The sequence below is a fragment of the Lepus europaeus genome, chromosome 1 (assembly GCF_033115175.1).
Source record: "Lepus europaeus isolate LE1 chromosome 1, mLepTim1.pri, whole genome shotgun sequence".
Taxonomy (NCBI): Eukaryota; Metazoa; Chordata; class Mammalia; order Lagomorpha; family Leporidae; genus Lepus; species Lepus europaeus.
The window spans coordinates 27,713,804-27,738,963 of NC_084827.1; the positions used below are offsets into that span (position 1 = coordinate 27,713,804).

General features: G+C 39.3%; 1 protein-coding gene across 2 annotated transcripts in view; it reads right to left on the bottom strand.

Moving 5' to 3' along the window:
- CPED1 (cadherin like and PC-esterase domain containing 1) overlaps positions 1-25,160 on the bottom strand; it is a 328,108-nt gene that overhangs the window by 138,051 nt on the left and 164,897 nt on the right. For both annotated transcript variants that reach the window (XM_062206775.1, XM_062206743.1), the window contains exons 14-15: positions 24,819-25,005; positions 23,714-23,882 (exon numbers count right to left, since the gene is read on the bottom strand). In XM_062206775.1, the coding sequence (XP_062062759.1) occupies positions 23,714-23,882; positions 24,819-25,005 (356 nt within the window). The remainder of the gene's footprint in view (positions 1-23,713; positions 23,883-24,818; positions 25,006-25,160) is intronic.

Sequence of the window (25,160 nt, forward strand, 5' to 3'; positions counted from 1 at the left end):
TAGAAATAGCTTTTCCTATCTTTCAAAGAAATGGGGTACAGAAGAACTGTATTGAAAAGACATCAGAGCTGCATAATCCTAAAAGCAGATGCTTACTAAACAAAAAAAAAAAAGGGGGGGGGTGGGGGACAGACACAATCTTAGGGATACTGAAAGGTATCGATTCTCAAAAAGCAGTCCCTGGACCAAAGCCATGAAATCAGCATCACCTGGAAGCTTGCTGGGTATGTAAATACTTAGGCCCTGCCCCCAGGCCTACAGAGTTAGAGCCTGAAGCTCAGATTTCAAAGCATGTTCAAGTTTAGGACCTTAAGAAGTGAAGTAAAGAGGTGTATTAGACTAGAGAGGAATTGAGTGGCAAATTGTGAATATAATCCTCAAATCTAGAGAGGCACATAGCCCTTCTAAACCTTGGGCCACAATCCTAGCCATTGCAGCTAGGGGAATGAAGCAGTGGATGGAAGACCTCTCTCTCTCTCTCTCCCTCTCTCCCTCTCTCCCTCTCTCCCTCTCTCCCTCTCTCCCCCATAACTCTTCCTTTCAAATAAATAAAATAAAAAATAAAAACCACCAAACTAGGCCAAGTGTCCTGAGCTTTTCTTCCTTGCCATTTACAAACACACAAACGTGACAGAAACAGACCAGAAATCATCATCTACCAGTAAATTGAGGTTTCTAATTTGACACACATTTAGTGGCAAGGTTTAAGAAAAGTCATTTTGTCCACTCAACCTTGTGATGGCTAAATTCTTTCTTTAAGATTGCTCTCACGTGGACAGCTAGTCTATGTTTTTGGTTACTCTGCAGAAAAACGTGAAGTCTCTTGTGGGGGCCTATGCTATTCTATCCTTGGAGAGCCACAGGTATGAGAGTCAACTTACCTTTCTTGAACTGGTAGCTGTGTTCTTGCTATGAGGATCAGAAACTATTAGACTTAGGAGCCATGTGTAATTTTTTGCTGGCCATTGTTTAGATCCTTCTTACACAGGCGGAATTCTTGACTACAAAAGCTAAGTACTCCCTTCCTGCTCCTTCTGCGTTAAGCTGAGACAAGGCTTGTGACCTAAATTTGGTCAATAAGATGCTCCAACCCCAAGACTTTGCATCTGGAGTGAATCATCCAAGTAAGAAAGGACTCTTTAGAATTCCAATCACAGCTCTAATGTCCAGTAGTCATACGAGGCTACAGGATATGGAACAGTGGACATATCCAGTGACAGCAATGGTCAGGATGATTTCCCCAGTGTGACATGGTATAACAAGGTAACTTCTGCTATTTCTCAGTTCCTGTCTATTTCCTGGATCTTTATCCTTCTTTAAATAGCTCAATTCTATAAGCCACCATATATATTTTGAATAAGTTCCTTTTCTGCTTAGATTAACCACACTTCATTTCTATTTCCTGTACTCAGGAACCTTGACTAATAAAGTAGATATAATGAAAGTTGTGAGAAGTGAGGCAGAAATAATGACTTTGATATTAGAGATGTTGAGAGTGATTGGGGGTGAGTTGCCTTAATAAAAGTGATTCATATGCCATTGGAGAAATGGATGGAGTCCATGAGGGGAGTTGAGAGTAGAAGTAAGTATTTCATAGCCACATTTAGATTCAAAGCCATAAGACTGAAAGAAATATTCACATAAGAAGATGAATTTTATGTAGAAACTGTTTGTTTCTCAGCACCCATTTTTCTTGAAAGACTAATGTTAATTTCTTTTGTAATTGATGATTTCTCAGACTTTACTGCCAGGTTTGTAGGTAATGACCTCTTACCAGTTTTAGAATTTGACATCATTTTCTTAAATCAACCAAGAATAAAAAATTGGATGTAAAATCCAGAGATGATGAGGTATGTACGGATTTTGCAAGAACTTCTAAGAATGTGATGTGAGGTTATAAAGTCCAGAATGGACATATCATTTATGGGCCTATACATGTGCCCATAGATTTCCAAAGGCTTTCACAAGGGATCTGAGGGAGAAACACCAATAAGAATGCACAGCACTGAAATCGAGAGCAAACAGGTGACAGAATCTAAGCATTGGATCAAGATTCACATGAAGCTAGAAATATCTTTGAAGATTTTCAGTTACATTGTCTAACAAATCTTCATTTTTTTAAAGATTTATTTATTTATTCAAAAGTCAGAGTTACACAGAGAGAGGAGAGGCAGAGAGAAAGAGGTCTTCCATCTGCTGGTTCACTCCCCAACTGGCTGCAATGGTTGGAGCTGTGCCGATCCGAAGTCAGGAGCTAGGAGCTTCTTCTAGGTCTCCCACTTGAGTGCAGGGGCCTAAGGACTTGGGCTATCTTCCACTGATTTCCCAGGCCATAGCAGAGAGCTGGATAGGAAGTGGAGCAGCCGGGTCTCGAACCGTTGCCCATATGGGATGCCAGCGCTTCAGGCCAGGACGTTAACCTGCTGCACCACAGCGCCGGCCCCAATCCTCTTAATTTTAAAAGTCACCTCAAAGTGGATTTTTAAAAGGATTTATTTATTTTATTTGAAGGGCAAGTTACAGATAATGGGGAAGAGACACAGAGAGCTGGTTCACTCCCCAAATGGTTGCAACACCTGAAGCTATGCTGATCCAAAGCCAGGAGTCAGGAGCTTCATCTGGATCTCCCACGTAGGTTCAGGAGCCCAAGCACTTCTGCCATCCTCCTCTGCTTTTCTCAGGTACTTTAGCTGGATAGGAAGTGGAAGAACTGAAACTTGAAACAGCACCCATATGGGATGCCAGTGCCAAAGGCAGCAGTTTAATCCACTGTGCCACAGTGCTGACCCCCTGAAGTGGATTTTTAACATTAACAATACAAAGTGTTCTAACAACTGTATGCCCTCTTCTCTACTTCCATCCTTTCCTGCCCACATACACAGCAAGTTTATCATTCCTAACAGATGCTAGTCAAGTGATATGAAAAAATGCAAACTGATAGCCCATGAATTGAATCTGAGTTGGTGGTCTTACAAAGAGTTTCCTTTTAAAAATTACTTATTAGCACATAAAATTTGGGAGATACTCTATTAAAATCCAAAAGTAGAGTGGGGATTTGGAGCAGTGGTTAAGATATTGCTTGGGATGCTTTCATCCCCTATTGGAGTGCCTAGATTCAAGTACTGATTCAACTCCCGAATTTAGTTTCCTGCTAATTTGCACCCCGAGAGGCATCAATGATGGCTCAAGTAGTTCAGTCCCTACTACTCATCTGGGAGACCCACATGGAGTTCCTATCTCCCAGCTCCAGCATGGCCTAGTCTCAGCCATTATGGGCACTGGGGGGAGGGAACCAGAAGATACAGTCTCTATTTCTCTGTTCCGCTGTCCCACTCTCTTTGTCTCTTTCCCCACTCCTTCTCTGTCTCTCTGCCTTTCAAATAAATAAATAAATAAATATTTTTTTAAAAAATTAAAAAAACAGATGTTTCATTTATTTTGAAAAATCAAGGGGTCTGATAAAATGGGGCCAACATTCCAAGATGGAACAATCATCTGGAACTGAGTGACTTTTAACAGGGCTTATGCCTTCCCTTTTGCCACAGTCCTTACCAATATCTACTACATCACACTTGACATAATCCTGTCACTTGCATTCTGTATCTCTGAAAGGATTTATGATTGCAACAATTTATGGTTAGAAAAGTCTGTCAAAGTCTATCATGGGTCTCTTAAATTCTCTTTAAGTGGAAAGGAAAGAAATACAAACAAAATGCAGAAAAACTGTTAATCTTGGTAGAAAAACTAATATTTGCTTGGAAGTCTTATCATATTCTGTATTTCAGACTACTGGCATTTATTGGGGGGAGAATGTGATTTTATTATGAAAATATTCTAAGCTCTAATAACAAGCATTTGACTTCATGGCTGAGCAGGCTTCCTCATTACATGTCTGGAGATAAATGCCATAGTAGCCTAATAAGAGCAACTGTATAATAATTAGTATCATGTGCTTTTAAACCCAACAGACCTATACCTAAGACCCAGGTCTGTTCCTTGTTCGCTGGGATGATAGTGATCATCAGATATGACAGTCATGTACATTAAAGTATAAAATGTGGCAGGAAGAGTATGTGGTACATAGGCATTTATTGTGACAGACTATTCTACTTTGTGAACGTCTTACAATCATGTATTACAGTTCTGACTGAGGTACCTCCATTCGCAAATGAATAAAATAAATAATAATTGTATTTCCCCAATAACTGCTACTATCATCCTCCATTGACCAAACTTCCCCTTTCTTAATTAGAATTGGCCTCTTAATGACATTAAATACCTGTATCATTACACTTCAGTCACAAGCACTTGCTACAACTCGCATTTTCACCACAATTGTAACCTCACATTGGGTCCAAGGGCTCCCCAGGATAGCTTAGATTCATAGCTCCTACAAGCTATGGTGTCTGAGGGGGATGATGGACCTGAAGGGGATGATAAGACAGGGGAGAGAGAGATCCAAGATGTGATTTCTGGCTCAGGAGATAAAGGAGAACTGTGGCAAGGAAGAGACCTCAATTCTACAGCTGCAGGACCTGAATTCTGCCAACAGCCTGAAGGAGCTTGAGGGTGGATTCTTCCCCAGAGCCTCCAGAATGAATCCAGCCAGGCCAACACTTCAGCTTCAGCTTCTGAGCCGGGGCAGAGCACTCTGCCAAAGCGTCATTGGATTTTCAAACTACCAAATTGGGACTAGTAAATGAATGCTGTTTTAAGGTGCTAAGTTTGTGGTGAGTTGCTGCCTGGCCATAGCAATCTAACGCTGAAGGGTGGGAAGTGATGGACAGGGTCTGTTCCATCAGATCTCTCCTTACCTTCCTGTTGGCTTGGGACATGGGTCCTCACTGCTGATCCAAGCCATTGTTTATACTTGAGGTGGATGAGCCTCTACTTGGCCCTGAAGATGAGGTGCTGGCCTGGAGCCCTGAGAGTCAACAATGTTTTCCAATGGATCCCGACTCAGAGATGCAGGTGCCTTTTTGTCCCCTGCTGGGTCCCTAATAAGTCTGTACGCAGAACCTCCTTTCTTCCCCATCAACAAACTCTGGGGGCAGATATACCCGCAGGTCCTGAGAACTCAAGGGACTAATCATTGCCCCTTCCCAGCCCGGTGCATCTCAGTGGCTGCAGTGCCTCAGAGTTCTTTCTCCCTCTGGTAGCAGAAAGCCATTCCTCAAACCCTGTCATTAACACCCAGCAAGGTAAATTTTCTCTCCCCCTTGAAGGCATCTCCAAATTTGCAGGTGATAACCTTAGAGAGGAGAAACTGTGGCCTCTCTGCTATTTGTTTAGAATTTTTTAATTAAGCATTTTAAGATTTAAACATGTGGGGCTGGAGTTTCAGCACAGCTGCTTAGGCAGCCAATTGTGATGGCAGCATCCCATACTGGAGTGCAGGTGCTAATCCCAGCTGCTCCACTTCCAATCCTGCTCCCTGCTAATGCATCAGGAAGGCAGAGGAAGATAGCCTAGTGCCTGGGCTCCTGTCACCTACATGTGATACCTGGATGGAGTTCTTGGATCCTGGCTTCAGCCTGAACCAGTGCTGGCTATTGTGGCTATCTGGGGAGTGAACCAGCAGACGGAAGATTCTATCTCTCTCTGCCTTTCAAGTCAATAAAAATAGATCTTTCAAAAAAGATTTAAACATGTATGTTTTCTCAAAGTCTTTTTTTACATAATGAATCCATCTATTCCACTTTTTGAGGAAGCACACAAACAAAAACAACACAAACTTGGTCAAGTCACAGGCCCTTTTTGATCTTCTCTAAAGTAGGATCTCACTGAAAATCGACTACTGGTTCTCCACTCAAAGGTACCCACTGAAGGTTTTAGAAATTCTGAGTTTTACAGTCTGAAAGGTAAGATGCATGGGTGTCTTTTTATCATTTTGAATGTCAAATTTACAATTTATACCATTTTTATTATACCCAGTGAAGAGCAAAATCTTTATCCTGTGGATCTGCAAAAACAACTTTTGAAGTCAGATGTATTTATCAACATGCTCATTAGAGGTATTTTTTCCCTACAGTTTTGGAAAGAGTTTGAAAACCAATATGAATATGGTTTAGATATTCATAATTGTTTACACATGTTTCAGTAACAAAATATATTTGGGGGGTGGCACTTTACTTTTAGGATTTAAGACAGCTGGAAATTATTACCATTATGGCTAAAAGTTTTCTAACTGGATAATGGTGTTAAAAAGAATATAACATTCTAGACTACTTCCTCCTAACATGGAACACATATTATTTTATTAAACTGAGTTATCTAAATTTGGGTTGACTGTTGACTGGCCAGTTACATATGAAGGTATCTAAAGAAATACTTGTTGGAAGAAGCATCAAATAGAAAGTGGTGGTAGTTTATTATTAGTAATATTATTACATTATAGCCAGAAACCTCAGTATTCCTTTTAAGGACTACTAGAGAGTTAATACTTCACATACAGCAGTGACAGATTCTAATTAAATATTTAAGAAATGGGACATCTTTTCTAATCATGATACAGTATATTGAATGCCTCGAAGAAATGTAAGAATTATTTTCATATTTGCTTATCCCAAAAAGGATTAATAAGGGATTCTGTGGTCCCAGAGCCTAAAGTGTGTCTTCCAAGGAGTTAGGCTGTGCCAAGAGCCAAGAGGAAGCAAGGTTCAAAGGAAATTCATCTAATATTTGTGCTCTGGTCAGGAAGGGGTTGCCAGGCTGTTTGTGGGCGGCATGCGGCCAGTTGGCAGCAAGGGCTGTGTGCCAGACCAAGGGGTTACTGTGATCACAGATGGGCTTAACGATGGAAAAGAGGATGCCAGAGAGTCCCAGGCAGTGCAGGCTATTTTGGGGGCTTTACACGAATCATTATTTTTTCATTCAGTGCCAGTAACAACATAAACAAAATGTATTTAATGTATTTTTTTAGTTTCTAACAAAAATGCAAGCCCATAAACAGCCACAGGGCTTGAAATAACAATTACCATGTAAATGTTGAGACTTTGACCTAATATCTCTTTATTTGTTGACTGAATATTTGAGACTTGAAGGTTACCCTGGTGGGTCTTATCCTTGGAAACATCTCTCAAGGAGAATTTTCAAAGCAATGATTAATAACAGTCTCTAAAAATAATACATTCCTTTCATCAAAACTGTTTTTAATATTTTTGTATTTTTTGATCCCAAGACAATGCCACGGAGAACTGAACAAGGAAAGATAAAGCACAACTAGGTACGTGTTCCAAGGAAGAGATAGGAACCTTTTTCTAGTCAAGGAGAGAAGTCTCAGTAATGAACAAATCATCATTCCTTTAGAAATAGAGATTCTGCATTAGGGATTTGCCTAAGGATAGGAATCTGGTTCAAAGCACTTAGGAAACACGTCAACATCTGGATCCCAGCTGCCTCTCTACATAAGGCACAACTGCACACTGCCAGGAGACACCATACCTGGTCCTTTGGTTTACATCCTTACTTTGTCATTGACTGACAATGAAATATGGCAAATTATGGAAGTTGGCTCATATGCAGGGTGGGGGATATATCACAAAGACTTCCCTGACTCAAAAGCATAGTGTGACATTGGAACACATCACCCACAAATGGCCTAAGCAGGAACACAAATGATGGCCACGGAGCTACTGGTCAATCCAACAGCCAGAGACACATACCATGACTCACAGCCTTCTCCACTGGCTTCTTCCTCATTGGCAGCTCTGGCCACTCAAGCCCATCCCACACACATAAGTGTCACAGAGCTTGCTGGCATACCTCTGCCCTTCCTCATGGCCTCCTCATGATATAAATGATATATATTCAGAGAGCTTTTGAACTCTCCCTATAACCTAATCTCATTTATAAATTTTCTTCAATAGAAAAAAAAATCCTAAGAGTCCCAAATGATAAAACAATAACCTACAAATTACTCATAGGGTCAAAGTATTTTTGGAAAGCATAAACTTATTTCAGCAATTTTGTTTTGGAGTGTCATTGAGTGGCTAGGAGTACAGTTTGTAGGCAGCAGAGCTCTAGACCAGGCTGCCTGGGTTCACAAATGGACTCTGCCACTTACAAGCTGTACGACCTTAGCAAGCTGTCTGTGTCTCCAATTCTCCATCGTAAAATGGAAATCATCAAAGTGTCTACCTTGTGTTCTGCTTTATTTTGACAATGTCCGTGTTCTCTATATAACTTGTTATCCCAAACTCATGCAAGGGCTTATTTTCTTTCTTTTTTTTTTTTTTAAATTTTTTTGACAGGCAGAGTGGACAGTGAGAGAGAGAGAGAAACAGAGAGAAAGGTCTTCCTTCTGCCATTGGTTCATCCTCAAATGGCCACTGCGGCCGGCACATCGCGCTGATCCGAAGCCAGGAGCCAGGTGCTTCTCCTAGTCTCACATGCGGGTGCAGGGCCCAGGCACTTGGGCCATCCTCACTGCCTTCCCGGGCCATAGCAGAGAGCTGGCCTGGAAGAGGGGCAACTGGGACAGAATGCGGCACCCCGACCGGGACTAGAACCCCGTGTGCCTGCGCCACAGGCAGAAGATTAGCCTATTGAGCCGCGGCCGCAAGGGCTTATTTTAAAAAGTATTATGTTACGGTGTTAAGAAGACAGAAATTTAATCCAACTATGGTGTTTAAAGATAGCTTCTTTGGGCCAGTGTTGTGGAACAGGGAGCTGTGCTGTCACCTGTGATGCTGGTGTCCCATATCAGAGCACCAGTTAGAGTCATGCTGTTCCACTTCTGATCTAGTTCCCTTCTAATGTTCCTAGGAAGCCAGTGAAAGACAGCCCAAGTGCCTGGGTCTCTGCCAGCCATGTGGAAAATCCAGATGGAGTACCAAGCTCCTGGTTTCAACCAACACCAGCCCTGGCCATTGGAGCCATTTGGGAAGTAAACCAGCAGATAAAAGATTCTCTGTCTCTCTCTCTGTCTCTGTCTCTGTCTCTCTCTCTCTCTCTCTCTCTCTGCCTTTCAAATAAATAAATAAATAGATATTTTAAATACTGTGCCTTTGCAAAGTGATTAGATGATATGCAGTCACTAGCAGGGAGTCCCCATGATTGAATCCTGGTGACTATATAAAGAGAGGGGAGAGACTACACAGACATGTACAGACATACGTGTTCCCTGTCTCCTGCCATGAGATGATCTGTGATGACTTGGGACTGACTCTGCCACCAAGTAGGCCAGCAGATGTGGCTCCTGGATCTTGCGCCTTCAGAACCATGAGCCAAAGGAACCCCTTTTCTTCATAAAGTTAGCCTGTCTCAGCTTATCTCATTATAGCAATGAAAAGCTGACTAATACAAAAATTGAGTTTCTACTGTTGAGGAACAGTGTTTGTTCTTCTTCCTATTTGTTGAATTCTTTACTTAGTGGAGGGTTTAAACTTATGAGTATAAAATAAACTGAAAGTATGTCATTGTAAAAAGCAAAAGAAAAATAAGAAAGGAAGGAGGAGGGAGGGTGGGAGTCTGGGTGGGATGGTAGAGTGAGAAGTACCACCATGTTCATAAATCTGTATATATGAAATACATGAAATCTGTTCACCTTATATAAATAGAAATTTTTAGAAATTAAATTTAGGGACTGGCGCTGTGGTGTAGCAGGTAAAGCCACCGCCTGCAGTGCTGGCATTCCATATGGGCACTGGTTCAAGACCCGGCTGCTCCATTTCTGATCCATCTTTCTGCTACGGTCTAGGAAATCAGTAGAAGGTGGCCCAAAGTCCTTGGGTCCCTGCACCCATGTAGGAGACCCAGAAGAAGCTCCTGGGTCCTGGCTTCAGATCAGCGCAGCTCTGGCCGTTGTGGCCAATTGGATGGATTCCAGTGGATGGAAGACCTCTCTGTCTCTGTGTCTTTCCTTCTTTCTGTGTAACTCTGACTTTCAAATAAATAAATAAATCTTTAAAAAAATTAAATTTAAAGCAATCAGAATGGGACCTGACGCAGAGTAGATACTAAGTAAATAGTAGATCCTATGCATTTTAAAGCCTTCTCAGAAGGGCAAATCTCTAATCTGTGATGATATATTAGCATTTGAGAAACAGCTAAAAGTATCTGGAAAAAATTCCAATTTTTAGATAAGTAGAGGATAATTTGGCAGGCTGAAATTATGTTGTGTATATATAGAATGAGACTAGTGTTCTCATTTAGCTTATTATTAAATTGAATAAGTTTACTGGCTTTTAAGTGACAATTTTCAAAGCGATAGCACGTTTTAGAGATTATACATACAAAATTAAGTAACATGATTATCTCTTGTGCCTGTCAACATACAAGTAATATCTTTATCCTTTGCTGCTTATTTTAGAGAATGACACGGAGAAGATTGATCTCTTCAGCATCAATAGAACCCATGGGGTAACATCTGTGAAGGATGTTCCTGGTTTGGGCAAATGAATACCTCCCCTCTTTTTGTTAACTAGCTCCTGAATTATTAGTCTCTCAGCTGAGATTGCTAATTAGATGACATATGCAATTAATCATGCAACCGTCAAAATGAAAAATATTGAAGGAAAAGGTTGCACTCAGTTCTGGAAATTTTATTTTATTACATTTAGTATATAATTTACTATATAATTTAATCGTTTTTTTCTGCAAAGCCCTTTATATTTTAATATCTTACTAAATCTAAACTTAAATATCTACACTTTAGATCTAAACTTGAAAATCTCAAATACAGTTTTCTAAGAAATAAAAAAATAGTCCTATGTTTTCAATTCTCCTCCATGCCATCCTAAAGACACATTTTCCTTATTTATCTTTTTAAAAATTTGTATCTTGCATTTATATATTCAAGTTCTTCCTGTGTTCAGGGAACCATTCTAACATTTTCATAATATTAACTCAATTTTCCCTTAAACCTTCCTGTAGGGCCAGTACTGTTACTATCCCTGTGTGACACATAAGAAACTCGCCCAAGGTCTCTAGCAAGTAGGTGGTAAGCTGTGATTCAAATCCAGACAGCACAAATAGCATTTCCATCAAAATACATGAGAGATTGTTTCACTAAAAGAAAAATTTTCACTCCTTGCTATTTCTTAAAACTTTGAAATCCAGGTCTCCTAATTTTATCAGGAATTTAATTTTAAAATAACTTGTCAGGTGAGGAATTCCACATGCAATATTTATTTTCCAAATCATTAGGTCTGGAAAGTTTATCCCCAAGCATGTGGTGGGGGCAGGGGAGCATGGAGGAGGTAAGAGCCCAGAAAATACAGTGGAAGTCTGCACCGCATTGCTAGAGGATGAGGTACTGAAGTGCTGGGGGCCACTGGGACGGAGAGGCCTGTTCTGCTTTGAAGAGTGAGTCATGCCCAATGCTTTAAACTCATCAGTCCTGCCTAAAAAAGGGATGTGGGTGGGGAAAAAAAGACAAATTAGCAGTGTTTTCAAAAGAAGTTAAATATGTCAAGCAGTAAAATGTCCTAATTCTGTCTTCAGGGAACATATGTCAAACCAGCTTGTGGTTCTGCAATTGGTGAAAACATGTGCGAGGAATACTCCATCCCTTATTCTTGTTCCTACAACACATGCCTATTGAAGGAAACGTCACAGCCAAAGGCATGTGGAGATTCTCTCGGCATTACATAATTGCACATTGGGCCAACCTCTTTGAACAAAAACCAATGTGTTATAACCTGCTGAAAGAAAGGACATCAATGGCTTTGGCCAATGAAGACAATATAAATAGTCCGAATGATGGATTGTTCAATGTCCCTGTGTTTTCAAGAGAATCATTACGTACATCTCATAAGCACTTCCTGAGACTATGAGAAGAAAGCAATGGATAAGGTAGATCCTTACAGATGTGTATTTCAAAGGTACAAATTAGATTGCTGGCATTTTGCTTTGAGAAATACAGATATAATGACTGCTGATTCTCTGTGTTAACAGAGATCATTGAAAGACCACACATAGGGGCCAGCGCTGCAGTGCTGGCATCCCATGTGGGCGCCTGCTCAAGTCTCAGCGCTCCACTTCTAATGCAGATCTCTGCTATGGCCTGGGAAACCAGCAGAAGGTGGCCTACATCCTTAGGTCCCTGCTTCCGCATGGGAGACCCAGAGAAAGCTTCTGGATCCTGGCTTCGGAATGGCCCAGCTCCAGCTGTTGGGCCATCCGGGGAGTGAACCAGTGGATGGAAGACTTCTCTCTCTCTTTCTCTCTGTCTCTCTGACTCACTGTAATTCTGCCTTTCAAATAAATGATCTTTTAAAGAGTACCACACATAACTCCAAAATATGATACTGTTTTATAGACACTAATTTCTTTATCATTACAACATAAATGAAACAATGTACAACACCTAGTACAGTTGCTGGAACAATGGAGGTGCTCAATAGATTGGATTATAATCATATATGTTCATGACAGAAATGAAGCTACCCTTATCATATTTGTCATTGCTAGTGATATTCTGGTTCTGACTGTAAGTCAGGGGATAAGGATAAGATTTTTTTTTACCTGTATTTTTTTTTTACTTTTGGAATTGAATGCAGCATTTGACATGCATATTCATTATTTTTTGAGGCAAAGGTCAAGACTCACCAGATATTCAAGGGGATACACTGTTTCCTCCAAAACATTAAGACTCATTGGCCCAGAGAAAGTGTTGGCTTTAACTTGCCCTTTACATGGCCAATCTTTGTTATCTGAAAAAGCCAAAAATTCATTTTTTGAAAAAAAAAATCATGTTCTGGACTTTGTGGGGGAGGAAGCTTAAGCATGCCTAATCTAGTAGCCATGGTCTCTTTCCTCTTCCATCACCATCCTCACTATCCTGTTTTTTGGCCTGTGCTAGAGTTACTTTGGACTTGAGAAGTGGGGAAGAAAATGGAGACTGGGAGAGAAAAGATCAAGGTGGCCTTTAGAGCATGAGAGCCCACAAAGATGTGGGTATTAAGAACTGAAGTTATTATATTTACTCCCCTTGATTTTCATTTAGCAACAACTACCTTCAAACCTGCAAATATCACATTTGAAATTTACTTACTCTAAAAGAATATTTTCCTTAAAAAGCTCATTGAGTTCCTTTCTACTTTCCTGTCCAGTTCAGAAATCAGAGGACTAATTCCTAGAATGCAGAAACTTGGACTTCAAGCAAGGGTGAATGGATACTGAAGATTCTCTGGATGCTGTCACAAGGCAGAAAGACCCAATTCTCTTCCCCATTGTACTCGTGTTGGCTCTGCGGTGCTAATGGTAGTCAGAGTTTGTTTTTTCTAGGAAAGGAAGCAGATGTGTCTTGGAGAAACATGCAGAACAGATGTGCTGAGCAAAAGTTTTTCATTTAAATGGTAACTTATCTGATCATAAGTTATAATAACTCATGAAGTGAGTGTTTAACATCACCCTTTTTCACCAACACGGTAAGATAATTTATATAAGTGCTAAAGTAGACCATGAATTAAAGAACATACCCTTTCACCTTTGCCTGCTTTTAAAGAAAACTGAATGCTAAACAAAAATTTTCTGTAAATGCTTACTGGCCACCAAGGAGGCGCCTGTATTCTGAATGGCTAGGTGGGCATGCTGAATACTCAGGGACATCACCTGCCAGTTCCCTAGGTGCTGTGTGGGCTAGTGAAGGTAGTGAAGAACCACTTAGTCCACGAACACAGAATATGAAATACCTGCAAAGCATAAGTGTTTGAGGAGAGGGCTCATAATAAGACTTGAAAGAATGCCTACAGCCTGGCTCATTTATAATGAATAGCATTGCTAAGCACCCTTCAGAGTGAGGGAGAAGAATAGGACCAATTTCTCTAGCAGGCATCATAGCAAACAATACTTTTAGGTGCCCATAAAGATGTTTCTGAATTGCCTGTTTAATTAAGAGAAAGAAACCTAACATTTTAGTCAAGTAAAATAGTCTATATATGTAATATTTACAGATTCATCTGTAAATAAACAGATATGGTTCAGTATAATTTTAACTATCTTTTCATGGAAGAAGTGGCCTGCCAAAGCTAAAGTGACTGGGACCTATGACTGTCAGGAACAACCTTTCCAAGTCCAGCATCCTCAGTATTAGTGGCTTCTACTTCTGTAGCTGTTTTCTGCCTTTCTTCCCCCTTTTTCTCCTCCTTTAAATTCTAGAGGTGCATCCAGACAAAAATAGTTTCACAATGATCATGATGGTGATGTCAATTTGACAGTGACCAAGCACCTAATCATGCACTAAGCTTGTGCTAAAATTTTGCAGTTATTACCTAACTGAATCTTCAGAATAGTTCTAGAAATTAGGTACTGATTTTTATTTTAAGGATAAGAAAACTGAGGCTTAAGGGGCTTAAATGATCAAACTAGGGCACATAATCAATTAGGCCAATTAGACGCAGAGTGGGGACCTCAGCTCAGGCTTTCCAGACAGCAGTTAAGGGAATGAGCTTTATAGTCCACAGTTTTTAACCACTAGGTTAGGAAAATAGCTTAGAGATACTTTGCTAGGGTATAAAATTGGTGCTTATAGAACAATTTGCACAGAGAAATCTGACCCCCATCATCTTTATAGAGAAAGAACAAAATCTGAGTTTTACAATGGCAACATTCTCTTCCACATATAAAGAAAATTAAATACAGTATTCAATCATGGGATTCAGATACATACTTAATTTCACTCCTTAAAGGTAGAAAGATATCTGCCACCTCTCTTCCTACATCCCCAGGAAGCAGAAAGACCGAGAAAGCTGTCATCTCCTGGTTCACTCCCCAGATGTCCACAGTGGCTGGGACTGGGCCAGGGCCAAAGCCAGGAGCCAGGCACTCAATCCAGGTCTCCCATGTGTTGGCAGAGACCTAACTACTTGAAGCATCATTGTTGCCTCCCAGGGTCTACATTAGCAGTAAGCTGGAATCAGGATCCAGAGCTGGGAATCAAACCCAGGTCCTCTTATATGGGACACCAGCATCTTAACCAGCATCTCAACTGCTAGGCCCAATGCCTGCCTTGAGATCTATCTAAATAAGTCTTTTAAGAAATCTGTTCATGATATATAAATACCTACTATAAGATATAAATAAATAAGCCCATCTAGAAATAACTGTAAAACGCGTAAGCCTAAGACTTGGTTGGGGCAATAAAAATCCACCTACACTACCTTCTCTGCTTGTTGTAAGGATTATGTAAGAGTGTAAAGTGAGAGGCTCTCCTGTGACTGAATGTATCTCTGAAGCATTTGTCAAAGGATCAACCCCACAATACCTTCTTCTCATTATCCTACAGAGAACATAAACAAAGTTTTTAAAATTAAATTTTAAATAAATTTAGTGTGGATGTTTTGGGTAGCAGCAATAAAATGGTGAACTGTTTTACTTAGTGAAAATAATTGACTAGGAATTGAGTTGCTCTAATGTATAAACAAATATAAAATTAAAAAGCAAAACCTATACACCAGAAAATATTTTAATGGTTAGTAGAATGATAATATTCTGGCCAAGTAGAATTCTAATATGTAAAATATTTAAATCTGGTTGAAATATTGGGCACCAATAAAGACAGTCAGAGGTTAGGAAATTGTAATATCACAATGAAAATATATTTGGAATTTGTCCCTGGTTCCTGACACAGAGCTCCTAAATTCTGTGTAATTTCCTGAATGAAACAGGAGTACTTTTTCTTCTAACGAGATGAGTCTTGACAGACTCCTGGATGGCCAAACCTTGACTAGAAGCTTGAAACTTTTAGCCCTAAACTGTATCCTCCAGGGAAAGAAGAAAGGCTGGTGACTAGTAATCTATTACGGCCACATGATGAAGCCTTCATTAACTCTGTGCACTATGAGTTCGGGCAGTTTCCTGGTTGGTGCACACAGAAAGGCCAGCAGGTGGCAAGCCCAGGGAGGCTTGGAAGCTCCACTCCCCCCTCTCTATGCCTCACCCTTTGTAACTCTTACATTACTTGTTCCTGAGTTGTATTCTTGATCATAAACTGGGAAACATAAATAAATGTTTCCTTGAGTTTTGTGAGCTAGTCAAGCGAATTACGAACCCAAGGAGGGGATGGTGGGAACCACAGCTTTATAGACAACTTGTCAGAAGCACAGGTCACAACTTGGTATATGTGCCTGGCGTCTGAAGTGGGGAGTCTTATGGGACTGACCTTTGAACCTATGGGGTCTGCTCCAACTCCAGGACACTAGTGTTAGAACTGAATTGTGGGATGCCCAACAGGTGCCTGGAGAGGTGGGAAATTGCTTAATATGAGAGAAAAGCCTACACATTCAGTGTCAGGAGTGTAATGAGTTTAGAATCACGTGTGTAGGAGAGATGGAGTTCTTCCTTTAGATATGTGTGGTGTCTGGTACAATATTAGACTTCGATATCTCTAGAAGATTCCCAGTAGACACACTATGGAATACTCTGTTGTCAGTACAATCCCTACCAAAACAAAAGTTAGGTAAACCTCAGAATTTTCAGTGATTGCAGAACAGCATAAAAATCAATGTATGAGTTCATGTAAAAAAATCTAATTAAGTTTAATAGGTTGTATTTTGACTGAATGGGAGTTTTCCAAATAGGTCAATTAGAATTTGAATACAGGGGCCAATGTTGCTTAGTGGGTAAAGCTGCCACCTACAACTTCGACATCCCCTGTGGGTGTTGGTTCCTGTCCTAGCTACTCCATTTCTGACCCAGCTCCCTGCTAATGACCTCGGAAAAGCAGTGGACAATGGCCCAAAAACTTGAGCCCCTGACATTCATATGAGAGTCCCAGATGAAGCTCCTGGCTCCTGGTTTTGACCTGGCCCTGCCTCAGCAGTTTTTAGGAATATAGTTATACTTCTCACCCTACCTTTCATTCCACCCCCACTCCCACCCTTCCTCCTCTTTCCTCTCCTAATCTCTCTCTTAATTTTTACCAGACCTGCTATCAGTTTACTTCGTACTCATAAAATTAACCCTACACTAAGTAATGAAAAAAAAAGAATTTAAGTACATTGAGGGTTTAAGATTCCACCATGCACAATAATAATTAAGGAACTTGATTTGAAATCAGCAAGATCTGTGTTTGGTTTGGCCAAAGTTTCTAACCTTTCCAAAACCTAATCTCTCCATGTTAGGAAAAAAAGAAAGAGAGAGGAGAGAGAGAAAGAAAAAGAAAAAGAAAAAGTGGGGCAGGGTGGGAAGCTTAAAAACCCCACCTATGTTCAGGATTATGGTGACATAATCATATCATCAGACATGAAGGTATACAATAGAACAGGAAGGCATAGAATAGAACTTTATAAATGTTGCATTACTACAGGCACCCCTTATGCTGCTTTTGCTGCTATTATATTTTCCTATGGCACAAGTGTGTTTCTAAGAACAAAGTGCATAGCAGGTACGCCTGGAGAGCATTTCCTGTAGCACAGAGCCTATTGTTAGAAAATTAAGTTGTTGTTCTGCTAAAGTAAACCAAAAACAATTCAACTGATATTCTATTGCAATTATAAATTTGGAAACAACAGGTTTTCATCCAACAATTATTAATAAATGCACTTCTGCTCTCTTATTATGCATATTTGCTGAAAAATTAGGCAGCTACCATTAGAGATGTTTTATAATCATCTTATGATAGACCTCTGTAGTGTTGAAAAGGTACAAAAATAAATGAGGGGCCAACGCTGTGATGTAGTGGGTAAAGCTGCCGCTTGCAGTGTCAGCATCCCATATGGACCCCGGTTCGAGTTCAGGCTGCTCCACTTCCCATCCAGCTCTCTGTTATGGCCTGGGAAAGCAGTGAAGATGGGCCAAGTCCTTGGGCCCCTGCACCCACGTGGGAGACCCGGAGGAAGCTCCTGGCTCCTGGCTTCGGATTGAAGCAGCTCCAACCATTGCTGCCATCTATGGAGTGAACCAGTGGATAGAAGACCTCTCTCTCTCTCTCTCTCTCTCTCTTCCTCTGCCTTTCAAATAAATAAACAAATCTTTAAAAATAAATAAATGAGAGAAATATAAAGCATGTCCAAATGCTATAACTGCAGTCATTTACATATCTTATAATAACTGAGCATCTAGATGGCTAATTAACTTTTAAATAAAGCAAAAATGCCATTTGAAATGGATAGCTAAATACTGAACAATCTTTTAAAAAGTACTGTTTTCCTTGACATTTTCTCTTTGTGAATTATAATCCATTTTAAAGTGAAATCTGTGTCTAGCACACAGATCCACAAAATGTAGTCTCCTAGACTTCTGCTATATGACCTTTCTGTAACTTTTATTTATGGCTCTATTCTGGCACAACACTTTGGGGGCAAAATGTATATGAAAACATAGATCACCTGTAAAATCAACTTCTGTGGATGTTCTGTTATCTATGTCAGAAGTTTTGATTTGGGAAGGGATATTAAGAGAAATAGTTCCCCATATGTATTTTAATTTCCTTAGAACATAAATATATTTTATTAATTCCTAAACATGACATGCTCCAGCCACAATAACAGTTTATTGCTTTCTAAATCTTTCTTCCTAGCAGCAAAACATTATACTATTTCTGGATAAATCAAAATGTAATAACAGTGTAAGTATATTATATGATGCTTTTATGCTTTCAGAAGAATCATGTTTTTATAATTCAATGCATATTTCTGATCATAATGATTACATTAGATAGAAAAAGTGGCAGGTTAATGAGTGAAGTTTTGTGAGAATAGCACCACTGACTACAACAATGGTTAAAAGTACATGGATAAAGGAGATAACAATGATGCTCCACCATACAATATTGAAGAAATCTTTCACATTTCTACTAAATACACAGATCAGCAGAAAAGCAGGAACTCTTCTTGATCTATGCCAGAAGTTCTCAATTGGGGTTGACATTGCTGTAGACAACGTCTAGAGGTATTTTTGCTTGTCACAACCTGAGGAAGGAATCTGCCACTGGAATCAAGGAGACAGTAATAGTTACAGGCCAGGGATGTTGCTCCTCATGCCACAGTGCACAGGACAATTTCCCTCAATAGAGAATTATCCAGCTCCCAATGGCAAGAGCATGAGGTTAAGACACCCTGGTCCCAATCTAGTTGCTTTATATTAGTCCTATAAATGAGTTCTTTCTCCCTCACTAGTGATAGTCAAACTAAGAGTTAACCTCTGTGGCAACCATATGCAAATTTCAACTGGCATAATATTAATAAATGGAAAGTAGACATTAAGTAAACTCAAATAATTCATTATGGCTAAGTAGGTACTTAAGAGTGTATGATACTATAAGTGAAACAAAAGATCTATTAACAAACTAATTATCTTATAATTCACCAAAATGTCATAGTAATTGCTTTTTTAATTGACTGATACTCTTTATATTTGCTTTCTTTTCCCTGTTCATCTTCTGGTGAAATGATGAAATGAATAAAGGATCCCCAGAAGGCAAAGAAAACGGAGGAAGCAGAAATTGAGAGGTTTGATTAACCATAAATGGAATTCTGCTTTTGGCTCTCCAAAGGCTGACTGCCTTTCATATTTGCTATGGTCTGAATGTCCCCAAAACTCTTGTGTTGAGACTTAATCCCCATTGTGGTCACATTAACAGATGGAACCTCTGGAGATCTAAGTCCTATGGCTCCACCCTCATGAATGAATTAGTGCCTTATAAAAGGGCAGGAGGAAAGCAGTGACAGATCTTTTTCATGCACTCTGGTTCCTCTCACTTCATGAGAACAAAGCATTGGCCCCTTTTGCCCTTTTATCTCTTCAGCAAGTAGGCCCTCACCAGACCCCAAGTGCCAATGCCTTGATCTTGCACTCCCAGCTCCTGCAACCATGAAAAATTAATCTATTCTTTATTATAATTACCTCATCTCACATATATTTGTTACAGCAGCACAAATTTACTAAGACCATGTTTATTTAAAACTTAATTGTGGGGGCAGGTGCTGTGGCACGGTGAGTTAAAGCCCTGCCCTGTGGCACTGGCATCCCATATGGACACTGCTCCTAGTCCCAGCTGCTCCATTTCCAATCCAGTTTCCCTGCTGATGTGCCTGAGAAAGCAGCAGAAGAGAGCCGAAGTCCTTGGGCCCCTGCACCCCCACGGGACACCCAGGAGAAGCTCTTGGAACCTGGTTTTGGATAGGCTCAGATCTGGCCATTGCAGCCATTTGGGGAGTGAACCAGCTGATGGAAGATCTCTCTCTCTCTCTCTGCTTTTGCCTCTCTTTCAGTAATTCTGTCTTTCAAATAAATAAATTAAACCTTTTTAAAAAATTAATTATGAAGCGCATGAGGTTAAAATCTACTTGAAATGTAAATAAAACTGTAATTGCCCTCCCCAACCAATAAAAAAAATAGAATTAAAGTTTAATAAGTTTCCTTTTAGGTTCACTTATATAGACTTTGGAGATTCAACTAGAACAGCCCAACAGTCCAGTGCCTGGACTCTGGACAGCAGCCCTAAGAACAATGAGGGTACTATTATTGATGGAAAAGAAAAAGAACAGTTTGGAAAACCAAAAGTTTGTCAAGTTTATCTATTTAGCTATTAACTTTGCAATTCTCAAGCACCCGAGAACTGGTAAGAGGTTAGAAATGTTATCTTTTGGGCTTTCTTTGTGTTGTACCTTTCCTCATGGCATCAGCTTGCAATGAAACATCAAGACCCTAATGAGATGCAACGTGAAAGAGAAGGGGTCTCTGGATTAGGATTCTAACAGGAGTCCATGGTGAGAAAATGCTACTTTCGCTGTTCACTGTTCCCACTCCTGAGGCCACTGATGCTGAGGGGAATGTCTAAAGCAATCTACATGATTTATGCCACACTTATCTGTTCACTTATCTGACAGTTTCTAAAAGAAAGGTTAAAATTCACTCACGCTTATTAGACACTTTTCCATGTTATAAAATACAATGTTTACTGTGGGACCACACATAAACTTTATATTAAGACCTCCTGGAAAGGATTTTTACAAATGACTGAAATACTTTTCTGCAATCATCTATAGAGTTCATTCCACAAGAATTTTTAATATTTTCTTCATATTTCAGTAATAGATTATTAATATATTCTAATGTCTAAAGTAGTTGAATGGCGATTAACTTGTTTCTGATCAATACAATATTTGATAAGAGAAGCATATATCTGAAGGTAAAAATAATACTTTCCAATCAATGCTTTTTTTGCTTACTTTAATAATAATAACTTACATGTAGCATGTGCAATTTCTATACATACAAACATGCATGCATATTTTATGTATTATATAATTTTATATAGTAAATCACATAAGTCTTTAGTGCATCATTGGTTAAGTTTTTATATATCTAAAAAGCACCTGGTTATTTATGTAACTAGTATCCAGATCAATGTATAGGACATTTACCCAAAAACTTTGCTAGTATGTAGAGATACCCATACCACCACTATTCAGATTTCTACCATTATCAATTGGTTTTTGCCTGTTCTTGAACTCCATATGAAATACAGTATGTTTTTATATGCCTGGCTTCCTTTTACCAACATAATACTTTAGATATTCCAAAATATTTTTGTGTGCATCAGCAGTTCATTTATTTTGAAATATCTCAATTGTATTTTGTTGAATTTATCTCCTCTCTTATCTAGTTGTTGTTATGAATAGAACTGATGGGGCGATTTTTTGTGTGTGAGTCTTCTGGTAGACATATGACCTCACTCATCCTGGGTAGACTAGGAGGACTGCTGAATCACGGAATACGCATGTTTATATGCATGTGTATATGTACAACCAAAGTTTTCCTGTGATCAACAATTTTACATTCCTATTAGCAGTGTATTAAATAAAGCTTGCTCCATCAAAAAATAGAGAGAGAGAGAGAGAGAGAGAGAGAGAGAGAGAGAGAGAATATTTAGCTTGGAATTAATTATATACACACAAACTTATATACAAGTATAGACAAAAACACATCTCTGTCTCTAGATTTTTGTCTATTTTCCTTATCTATTTTGGTGTGGTTCTATCATTTGTTTCTGAGTTCTAGAGAAGGCAAAGACACAGCAACTCAAAGCAAATTGAAAATTGAAAAATGATAGTAATATATTTTGAAATCACAGTACAGCCTCATGCTTCCTAATTGTTTTCCATGGAAGAAATATTAATAGCTATTCCACTAAAACAATATCAAATAAGTGTGCAAATGCAGCAAACTATAAACTCTCCTTTTGAAGGACCACTCTTTAAGTTAATATATTAATGGTTCAAGAAGTCTAACTGTAACGAAATTTACTTACCTTTGTTTAAGTAAATTGCTTCACAAACCTATTTGGCCACAGAAATCATCTCTATTCTATCTTTTTTTAAGTATGTCTATTGGGGCTGGCACTGTGGGGTAGCAGGTAAAGCCGCTGCCTAAAGTGCCAGCATCCCATATGGAAGCCAGTTCAAGTCCCAGCTGCCCCACTTCTGATCCAGCTCCCTACTAAAGTGCCTGGGAAAGCAGCAGAAGATGGCCCAAGTCCTTGGGACCATGCCCCTATGTGCAGGTACACTTGGAAGAAGCTCCAGGCTTCTGGCTTCAGATCAACCCAGCTCTAGCTGTTGCGGCCATTTGGGGACTGAACCAGTGGATGGAAGACACCTCTCTCCCTCCCTCCCTCCCTCCCCCTGCCCCGCCTCTCTGTAACTCTGCCTTTCAGATAAATAAATGAATCTGTTTTTTAAAGAGTACATCTATTATTATTGCTCAGATCAATCATTTTATCTTGCATTAGGCCAGTCTTTAGACCAACGTGAAATTCTCTTTGATTTAGTGATAATTTATAAATTAGAGATACATGCTCCCTTGAAAAATAAAAATCTCAGGAATGGGCCAGCTGGGGAGTTACTATTTCTTGCTATTCTATTATTTTAAAGTGGTATCCATACTACCCACTAAGCCCCAGTAAGCCAAATCTCCCCTTACTGACCTGATGTACTCCAAAGCTATGCAGAGCATATAGAACCTTTTGACATCGTATATTTGTAATTACACTTCCCAGGTAGATTGGTAGATATGTGCTGAGTTCCAATTACTACTTCCCTAGAATCATGAGGGAAAAAGTAGTAGGATGCACGTAGAATCAAAGAAAAAAAAATGCAAAAGCAGATGAGAGAACCACCGAAGAAGAAAAATCCTCAATCCCCTTCCTCTAAAATCAATGCCATAACAGGACATGTGATGCTTACGAGAGAAACTGCAGCCTCATGAAACGATTAAAGTAAGAGAAGTGAAAGAGAAATTTATCCATCCTGAAAAAATTTAATTTACTTTTTAAGATTTATTTATTTAAAAGTCAGAGTTACAGAGACAGAGACAGAGAAAAAAAATTTAATTTCATTTGTCCAGTGCCCCATCTGTTAAATAGTTTCATAAAATTTTCTCTCATTTTTAAAAATAAATTCCACTGAATCTAGCTTAAAGTTTCAAAAGTAGACCCAGGGACAAATCCAAGAAAAACAGCACAATTTAAAGGGGGAAATGTGAAACCAATTTCATAATGAAGTGTGAGTACTCAGACATTTTTTGAATATTAACCACAATAAATCCAATGAACACAATGAGTGCAGGAAGTAGTCACCACACAAAACGAAAACCACTCACAATGAGGTGCCTTACATACCTGCCTGGGACTCTTGCTTTTCAGAATGAGACCAGGATTTAGATTTTAAAGCATATGATTTCTTAAGACAATGTTCTTGTGGCATTTTTCACTGGGTTAACAGATCATTCCCAAGTCAACCCGAGTGGGAATATGAAATTCACTCACCTGTACAAAACCACATGCTGTGAAGTCCTCAAACAAGGGCAGACTTGGGCGGTCTTCTCTATAGATGGTGAGTTTGTATGTGATCAGGGTCGCACCCTGTGCTGGAGTTTCATCTACCACAAGCATGGAGATTTTGTTCATTCCTAAGCCCAGAGGGTACTTGGCAAAGCTGGGGGGGGGGGAGATTGGTTTATTCAGCCAAAACTTATAAATCAATATTTATTAAATGCCAACCATTGGCATAAAAACCAAGTAAGTTCCATATGATCTTATAAAAAACCTAAAATACGAAAAATTCAATCTCCAGTACATCATTCTTTGTTATACCAAGATAAATCTTGAAGAACAAGTCATATCCTCCATTAACTATAGAATGAAAACTTACATGTATAAGCTGTCAAACTGTACATTATCTCACTTAATATTCATAATAATTCTATGCAAATACTATGATCTGGTAAACAAATTGCCCAGAGTTGCATGGTACAGTCAGGGTTGTGACCCAGGTTGATACAACTTCACTCCATGGTATGCCAAGTGCATTTCTTCTCCTACAGCATTGACCCATGGCTATCTTCTTTGCTGTGCACACAATGTATAATAAGGATCTATCTTCTTTTCAGAATTACCAACAAAAGAGTTGATGACTTTCAAAAGAATCAGAAAAAAGTTTCAATGAGACCAGGAAATTTAGTGGTATGGTGTAAGGTGTCCACAAAATGTCATCAACATGCTTAAGCAAGCAACCCTGAATATTCAGACTTGAGGAGTAAGGTTGGATGGAAGGAGGTTAGTGTTCAGAAAGATTAGCTCCAGAAATCTGAAAACATAAAGATGATAATAAACAAAAATTCCTTCTCAATGAGTCCTCTTAATATTTTTGTAACACAATCCTAAACTATTACATAGAGTAGAAACAAAGATTGTTCATAGATTAGTAGAATATCAGTGTGTTCTTTCAAGCATGTAGGAGACAAATTTCACATTCTGGCAATCTCTCCAAGAGGTATTGTGGCTAAACTTTTTTCAACCACATTCCAAATTTGGATCATATGTCTGCTTCCAAGCATGATGTCTCAACTCATCCCACTCAGCATCCCCGTACCTTGGCCCTGCCCGCTCATGCAGGTGCACCTTGCACTGACACTTAGAAGTCTCTGCTCCAATTGTCACTGTTACCACATCAAATGGGACTTCTGAGTAATAATCTTTGATCTTTGGATTAAATTCAGGATTTAGTTCCAAATGTGGAAGTGTGAAGATCTGCTTGATGTAACATAGAGTCTCTTTATCTGTTAAAATAACAATGACAAAGAAAAAACAACTATGAATTGGATTAATATTTTAAAATCATGTATGATAAAGGTGACTTTTCTCTAAGTTCTTTGAACAATTGCAGTGATCACTGCTGACCATTCATCCAACACCTTGCTCACAGCTGATTATC